We start from the raw sequence: 8,651 nt of genomic DNA on the forward strand, positions 1-8,651 counted from the left end.
AAGCATTGTTCTGGGCTGCGTTTCCCAAAAGCATCAGTGGTTTCTTACGATACTAAACGCAGCCCTGTTTGAATGTAGTGTCGGCAGTGAGCGAACACTCTGTGATTGATTGGTTCTGTCTTGCAGCATTTGCGTGTTCAGATGAGCAGGAAAACACTTCTACTATAAATTATTTGTACAATTCAATGCATATTGTATGCATTAAATTTATTGTTAAATAAACAAAATAACTGGTAAAAAAAACACACACCTTAGTATCGATATTTTAATTTGAGTATCGATACTTTCAATACTCAACGTCAGTATCGATATATTGATACTTCACATCGATCTGCCCATCCCTAGTATCGCCCTGTCTTCCTGTTTCAGTTGAAATCACGTCAACACATTGAATAATGCTGCACGTCCCAAGACACTTCAGCGGGCCTTTAAGAATTGCTTTGGTATTTGTATGTATGGTGATTCTCGTTGAATACTCAACATTTGAAACAACCCAGTAAATTCCTTAAAGGGTTAGTTCACCCAAAAATGAAAATAATGTCATTAATTACTCACCCTCATGTCGTTCCACACCCGTAAGACCTTCATTCATCTTCGGAACACAAATTAAGATATTTTTTTATTAAATCCGATGGCTCAGTGAGGCCTGCATTCACAGCAATGACATTTCCTCTCTCAAGATCCATAAAGGTACTAAAAACATATTTAAAACAGTTCATGTGAGTTCAGTAGTTCTACCTTAATATTATAAGAATATTTTTGTGTGCCAATAAAACAAAATAACGACTTTTCAACAATATAGTAATGGGCCGATTTCAAAACAATGCTTCGGAGCTACTGTAACTGCAGGTAGAACTACTGAACTCGCATGAACTGTCGCGACACACGTCTCGAGAGCAGCAAAACTTTTACTATATGCCACAGTCGCCGCTTCCGCTTCTTCCGGTCAAGCGTATGTGGGGTAACTCAGCGCTGTTTATCATATTAGATACATTTGAGTGTGTTCAAAATGATGTTATAATGTTACTCTGTGCATTCGCTAGGCGTCTTCTGTGAGACACTTGTTGCACACTGCAGTAATCGATATTAGGATATCATATTAATAAAATCAAGAAAACGAGATTCAAACAATAAGACTAAATGTGTTGAGCTATATAACAATTAGTTTTCTGTCTATAAATGTATCCTTGTCTAATAAAACATATAATATTTTAAAGCATTAAAATAAAACAGAAATCGAGGGTAACGCGGGTATGATGTCATTAATAGGCGACACACATGGACACGTGTCCTGGTTCTCGAGTTCACACTTACAAATAATCATAGTAAATAGTATGCGTATTTGGCGTGCTGTCCGAGGAGAGGGCCTGAACCTGGAGTACTCCCCCCGCATTTCTGGTTAGAAAAGTAACCAGGTGAGTGTGAGGAGATGGGGTGGTGGAGGGAAAAAACTGTCCAGGAATATGAGTGAGTCGACTGTGTTTATATATAGGCCTTCACTCATGCTGATTGGGTAGATATGTTGATTACTGATTGTTGACAGCTGGCTGAAATGATGATTAGTCAGATTATTTGAACATTGCTCCTCCCGAACTTTGTCAATAAAACATAATTTAAAATTGCTTATTTCTCTGGATTTAAACATTCTTGGAAACATCTGGATAAAGTAAGTACACAAGTCAACAAAATAAATAACATTGTTCTAGTGGTTTTTGGATATTTTAATCCAAAAATATTACATATTGTGCCTTTAAGAATGTTTTGTGAATCTGGTCTCATATTTCAGACCTGTCAGATCTAAGACTCCATTAAAATGCAAAAACTCTTTTTCACAGGAAACGCTCATCTAATTGGCAATATTGGACTGTCACTTAAGCAGATCATTGTCTGATAAGAGGTTACAGTTCATGAATAACTGGGAAAATGCTGTTAAAATCTGCTTTGCATATTTCTGTCACCTTGAATGAGGTTGGAAATCTTCTGACGTTAAACTGAAGGACTGAGACCTAAATTATAACGAGTAGCCTACCCTAAATGAGATGGCACTTATTGATTTCACATTTAACACTATATTTTTCAACTGACAGGTCCTTGGCGCCCATGGCCGTCTACCTAGACAGCATAATTTCTGAGCATCATGACGTCCAAAACTACTGCAGTGCGCCAATGATGCCTAAAAAGTATAGTGTGCAAAAAAGTATATCTGGATATCAACTAATTAATAGGCTATTGATGCGTAAACATATACTGTACGCGCTCATGATGCTTGGCAAGCATCCATGACACCACAAAACCGTGGGACAGACAGTGACGCTTCATTATTTAAGGCGCAGCAGCAACTGCTGTGCGAGTCTCGCGCACTGAGCACTATAAATACAGCAGCGCGCGCGGGTCACGCCGCAGACCGTCACGATCTCCGTCGCACTCTCTGCGTGTTTTTATCTACTTTATATTCGTTCACATTGGACTTTTCTCGGACGATAGATACTATTAATACCAATGAACATTGTTATTTAGACTACAAAGACACTTTTATTCGAACTGGAATAAGTTTTTTCTTCTCCTCAGGAATAGCCTAAGTAGTAAGACTCTTCAGACTAAACGGATGATGGGAGTCTGATATCGCCTTTCGATTCTCAAGGGCTGTTTATTTCATTTTTCCGCCTGTGTTGGTTAAAACGTTATAAGATGTTCAGGTGGAGTGGTGCAGCTTTGGATAATCTGAAACTCGTCTCAAATGGTAAATATTTCTCTTTTTTTCCTCATTTTAAATTGAAATAAGCATAGAGGCAAAAAAGAACTCCAAGCTAAAATGTAGACTTATTCAAATGACTGGTAGGCTACTGTGATCTGAACCACTGCAATACAAATTGTATTAATCGTATGTATTATCTTATTAATGAATATTAATCTACCTGATCTGACCCATTAAAATACTTTACACTTGGTGTAATGTAATCAGTTACAGTAATTTCGACATTAAATGATATTTTGATTAAAAACTGTTAATTTAGACTACGTGACCAACATTTTTACAGTGTTAAATATTACTTGTACTTATTTTTGCTATTGCAGTATCTCCAAATAGTTGTTTAGTTCTCATTACTGAAAAATAAAGTGGTGAATGATTAGAAGTGTTGCAATTTGTACTGCACTTTTTGCTTTCTCATGTACCCTAAAGAGGAAATTGTGAAAAACAATGTTCCTATTCACTAAAGTTTTCTTTAAGGTGTGTCAGTGTATAATTTCAGACCTCTGGACAAAACTTCCCTCAATAAATGTTTGTGCGTAAACAAGAAAAAACAGCATAAACAGGAAGGAACATAATCACTTGCTGATTAAATTGGTCCAAATCGCTGAGCTTTGTGGCCAAACTAAACAGTACATCACTATTTTTACATCTTTGTTTGCTAATGAAGCTATATGCACATAACTGAGTTAAAGATGCTCATCTCAGCTTTAAATGCCTCAGCTTTACACTTCTTTCCTTATTTCCTTTTCCTTATTTTTTAGCTATGTGTCTCTAAGGTCAATGGTACTTGTCCCGTAGCCTGGAGATGATCCAACACTGCAACTGTTCAGCCCTGGTTGAGGATGGAGCGCTCATCAATCAGACCCAGACGATGTCTCCGGTGCGCTGCAGGCAAAACTCCACACACAACCCCACGGCAGCAGGCCTGTCGATGACACTGGGCATCGTGTCCAACATCATAGCTCTGATCATCCTGGCTAAAGCGTACGCTCGCCTGCGGAAACGCTCCAAAGCCACATTCCTGCTGTTTGCCAGTTGTCTGGTGGCGACAGACCTTGCCGGTCATGTTATTCCAGGTGCCCTGGTTCTGCGCCTCTACACTGACGGGGGATTTTGTAACCATCCCGATGCCACCTGCCATTTCTTGGGCGGCAGCATGGTGTTCTTTGGCCTGTGCCCGCTGTTTCTCGGGTGTGGCATGGCGGTCGAGCGGTGCATGGGTGTAACGCGGCCTCTCCTGCATGCCCGCGTGGTTTGCACCGCACGCACCAAGGTGGTGCTGGTGATGATATGGTTGTTGGCTTTAACTGTAGCACTGCTGCCCTTCTTTCATCTGGGCACATATACCTACCAGTACCCATGGACCTGGTGCTTCATTAAGGTGTTAGACAAAACAGGCATGACAGACGTGTTGTTTGTGCTGCTCTTTTCTGGACTGGGACTGGCCTCGCTGGCCGTGGCATTGATTTGCAACACCATCAGCGTGATGACACTGGTGATCGCCCGTCTCCGCAGGAAGAAGTGCAACCGCAGGTCAGCTAAATCGCATGACATTGAGATGGTGACGCAGCTGGTGGGCATTATGGTCACTTCTTGCATCTGCTGGAGCCCTCTGCTGGTGAGCTTGACCGTTACAATTAATTATGGCAAGGAGATAAGAATTATTATATACAAGTAATACAGAATCTATCTATCTATCTATGTATCTACTACTACTACTACTACTAATAATAATAATAATAAAATAATGTAAAATTAGTTACAAAATACATAAAAAATGGTGAAAATACTATGTATATTATATTTTATTATTTATTATTATTTGTATTGGATATATAAATTCTTATATTAGAAACCAAATGACAAAGTATCCTATTTTTGTGACAAATGTTAATTTATATGCTCAAAATTTCTTTAAATAGGCATGAGATCTAATTGTGTATGCTTTTGAGGTATAAAATAAAACTATTTTATTCATTTCAGGAATTACTATTTCAGGTATACAAATAAAGATTATAGATTGTTTACAAACACAAATCTTAACAAATCTATCTATCTATCTATCTATCTATCTATCTTAATTAGATGATTACTATTTATATTAATTTGAAAACATAAAAGAATATTAAAATGAATATATAAAATATATAAAAATATATAAAACGAGTTAAATGCATAATAAAAATGCTGAAAATACTATTTCTATTAGATTTTTTTGTATTATTGATATTGGATATATTATCAAGAGACAAAGTATCCTATTTTTGTGAAAAATACAGTGCTCAGATGAACCGAGATACTCAGATGTACCAAGATACCAAAGTCTGCAGTCAAACTTTGTAGAATTTTAGTATGAACCTTTCTTATTAAATTCTTCAAAGAACAATTTCTCTGAGCTGAGCAACCCAAAACAAAGCTGATATTTAAAAAGACACTGTTTTAAAAAATCTATTAACATTAAATGAAGTATTTTTGTAGTCTTGATACATTTTCAAAGTTTTGTTCACATACTAAAAACAATGTGTTTTTTACGTAATTATTCGGGTCAAAATGGACCCAAATACATTGTGAAGATGAAATGCATTATGTCTCTTACATGAATGAGCAACCTCTGAGCAATTCAAAGACTTTATATTGCTATTTATATTGCTTTATATTATCTACAACTAACTTCCTCTGTTTTTCTGACAGATCTTCGGTCTGATGTCAGTCACCAGCTCATACAGTGGCTCTGTGGGAAATGATCTGAAAACCTACAGGACTTTAATGGTAACAGGAGTGCGCCTGGCCTCCTGGAACCAGATTCTGGACCCCTGGGTTTATATTCTTCTACGCCGGGCCGTCCTCAGAAAGATCTACCGCTTAACCACCGGCCGCAGTGACCTTAAGGGGAGCACATTCCGGCGGTGGGAGATCAGCTCCTTCCAGAACTCACTGAAGAACGCAATTAATTTGAACTAATGGAGCGAATGTAGTTTGAACTCTACCACATGGAAAAGACTAGGAAAGAAAAAAAATTGGAAATAGGATATTTGGTTATTAACCAAATCGTTGCAGTGCAGCGTTACTGAAAGTAGACGTAAGCTCCTACTGTATTCCTTGAATGGTGGATGAAGGAGCAGCTTACTGGTAGTTGTAATGCCAGCGATGCTCTGGATTAACCACAGACTTCAATAAGCTTTGTAATTGCGCACAGTGGTGTTCTGGAAGTAAAAATCCCATTCATTTTCTCCATAAAGGAACTGACTTTAACAACAATCTTTCAAGACAGACCTACCATGAACTCTGAGATTGTTAAAGCATAATTTCTCCAATTTTCAACCCACTTTGTATTGTTACAGTGCAGGTAGTATATGTAAATGAACAATGTTTACTCCTTCTTCGTGTTACCTGGACTGAGAAATTGATGTTTATTTGACATCTCCAGGGCTTTTGTGAAAACTACAGATTATACTTCCGCATTTTTGTATCCCTGACCATGGACGGTCAGATCGACAGAGGGTTATTAACAAAAAAGTTATTGTATGAGTAGATTTATCACTGAAAACTGTATTGTACTTTGTCTACTCTTTAAACATCATTATGGTAAAAATAGAACACTATGGCAACAGCTTTTTTTTTACCTGTACGCAATGCCGTTTTGCTTTCCAGAACTGACAGAACAGCAGTTTCTTTCAGTTTTTCCCCTCTGTTTGGCCTAAAACAGATTTTCCGTGGCGATCTCTCCATATCTGCGATTCTTTGCAGCCTTCAGCCACTCCCTACAACACGCAGGATCCTTTACTGGAAGCTGAAAGTAACTCACTCCCGCTAAACGTTTACTCTTTGAATTCTTGCACCCGAGAACAATACAGGTCGACACCATTATGACTACAAGTTTGCTAAGAAGTATTTCCTACTAAAGCAAGGTGGTATTTGACTCTGGTCAAGAGACTCTGTTTTATTGAAAACCCATTTTGCCCGCAGTGAAGTACCCCTTTAAAGTCCCCATGAAATCAAAAGTTTTTTGGCTTTTAGTATGAATATGTTACTGTTATTTATAAGCAAGTGTGCTCCAAAACAATGACAAATTTCACATTTAGAAGATATAATCATTCAAAACATACAGTCTCTCACTTCTGCCAATATGGATCAACGTTTTTTTTGACATCACTCTGCACTTCAGCTTCTCATCAGATTTTCTGACCAATCAAATGCTCTCTAGAATCTAAAGTGTCCCGCCCCCTACATTATAAATAGCTGCTGAAGCTGCAGCTGAAATCTGTCACTTGTTCACACATTTACTATTTCTACATGGTGAATAGCACATAGTGCATTATATAGGGGATAAGGAACGATTCAGAAAGTGTAAATATGCTTTCCATTGAGGCGAATGAAGTCTTGTTTCACGTTTTTGTCTCACGAACCTCCGCAGCATGCACACAGTCTGCTCCGGTTCAGGGACACGATAGCACAGAGCAGATCATATCCGCGAGTCGGCGCAGACCACAAAACGAATCGGACCCATTTGAATTCTGCACAGAATACTATATTTTAAAGCAATATGGATGAGATTAGGAGAAGAAACGGTTAGAGATTAGAAGGAAACTGAGGCTTTACCAAGCTCAACGGCTCTGGCTGTGATATAAACAAAATGCTATTGGTCATTTCAATTTTACACTATCATCAATGACTTATTGCCAATAATTTCATATAGTACCACTGTGTATTTTTTTTTTTTATTAATTTACATAATTCACAATGCTTTAAGGGATGAGTTCATTCCCTCATAAACAAATTTTATACACAGAATTTCAAATACTTTTTTGCTTCAGTTCAAAGTTTGTAGGGTTGATTGAAATCATTTTCTAGAATGCCTATGGAGAAAATGAATGGGGAAAATATTTCTGGAACCAAGGGTCTGGAAAAAGTAGATGAGAATGTGAAAATGTGCTAAATGAGAATGTGAAATGGACTACAACCATGCCCTAATCATGTCACCTCCATTATTTTACTATTTAAATTGTTAATGAAGGATTGTTATAATCATAAATGCCAATGAGTCAATTAAACTATTATGACATTTTAAGTTATAAAGATGACAAATATCTGTTATAAAAAAACGAACCCTTAGTTCCCATGTAAACTGCAAGGGAAAAGAAATATAAAAAGGGGAAACCATGATGCAGAGGATTCAGAGGACAAGAGCAAAGAAAAGAAGTGTTGTTTGAGCCTGGGTTTTGCAATTGTTAATTTTCAGGACAAACATACACCATCTTTTGTGCTGGATCATTATATGATTCATTGTTAAATGATGCTTATAGTGACTTCACCAAAATGTTTTTGAACATAAAGCTTTTTTCGATTCAGAGCTATTGCACAGGATTCAGTATAGTCCAGTGCACTTCAGTATTTCTATTACATACAATATATAAAAGTCAAATAATGAAAAATACAGTAAATCACTGCAGCCTAAAAGTCGAACTTTTACATGTGCATGACAGACCTGTCTGTATATTTGTGTCTGTATATTTGTGTCTTGCCCTGTTATTTGTTGTCTTGAAAAGCTGTAGAATTCAGAAGCTAATGAATATTATTTTGACCAATAAAGGTTTACTTCTGGAGAAGTTCTCAAAATCACTGTCTGTCTCCATGTATGTTGCACTTCCATTTCTACTAGCAACTTTATTGTCAAAATCGAGAGCAGTTTGGTACGTAAATCAGTTCTCAAAATAAGATTGGACATCCGTTCTCACATTGAAAATGTGATTTTCTAAGAAAGAAAAAGAAATATAAATATTTACTGCGTTTCCCTTGTTTACTTGCACTGCCGTGTTCATTTTTATACAATTTAACTTTAACTTGAGAGTATATTGAATATGTAAGATATATTATGTTATTATTTTTATTTTTTATTGGT

At 37.1% G+C, this 8,651-nt stretch overlaps 1 protein-coding gene across 3 annotated transcripts; it reads left to right on the plus strand.

Annotated features, from left to right (window-relative positions):
• The first annotated feature begins 1,506 nt into the window (after window positions 1–1,506).
• On the plus strand, window positions 1,507–8,371 carry ptger1b (prostaglandin E receptor 1b (subtype EP1)). 3 transcript variants are annotated; one of them, XM_051888350.1, is made up of 3 exons: window positions 1,507–2,740; window positions 3,529–4,285; window positions 5,444–5,589. In XM_051888350.1, exons 1-3 carry the CDS (start codon window positions 2,689–2,691, stop codon window positions 5,454–5,456), a joined length of 822 nt encoding a protein of 273 aa, XP_051744310.1. In that variant the 5' UTR covers window positions 1,507–2,688; the 3' UTR covers window positions 5,457–5,589. The 3 variants fall into 3 exon arrangements, with proteins under 3 accessions (XP_051744310.1, XP_051744308.1, XP_051744309.1); XM_051888348.1 differs by having other exon boundaries at window positions 1,729–2,740; window positions 3,529–4,370; window positions 5,444–8,371; XM_051888349.1 differs by having other exon boundaries at window positions 1,737–2,740; window positions 3,514–4,370; window positions 5,444–8,371.
• The last annotated feature ends 280 nt before the right edge of the window (window positions 8,372–8,651 follow it).

The sequence above is a fragment of the Ctenopharyngodon idella genome, chromosome 3 (assembly GCF_019924925.1).
Source record: "Ctenopharyngodon idella isolate HZGC_01 chromosome 3, HZGC01, whole genome shotgun sequence".
NCBI lineage: Eukaryota > Metazoa > Chordata > Actinopteri > Cypriniformes > Xenocyprididae > Ctenopharyngodon > Ctenopharyngodon idella.

Excerpts from the sequence above, each read along its gene's own strand:
- ptger1b (XM_051888348.1), top strand. The coding sequence starts at position 2,689 with ATGTTCAGGTGGAGTGGTGCAGCTTTGGATAATCTGAAACTCGTCTCA. Across the intron at positions 2,741-3,528 it reads TCTGAAACTCGTCTCAAATG|GTCAATGGTACTTGTCCCGT; the intron begins GTAAATATTTCT and ends TGTGTCTCTAAG. Across the intron at positions 4,371-5,443 it reads TCTGCTGGAGCCCTCTGCTG|ATCTTCGGTCTGATGTCAGT; the intron begins GTGAGCTTGACC and ends TTTTTCTGACAG.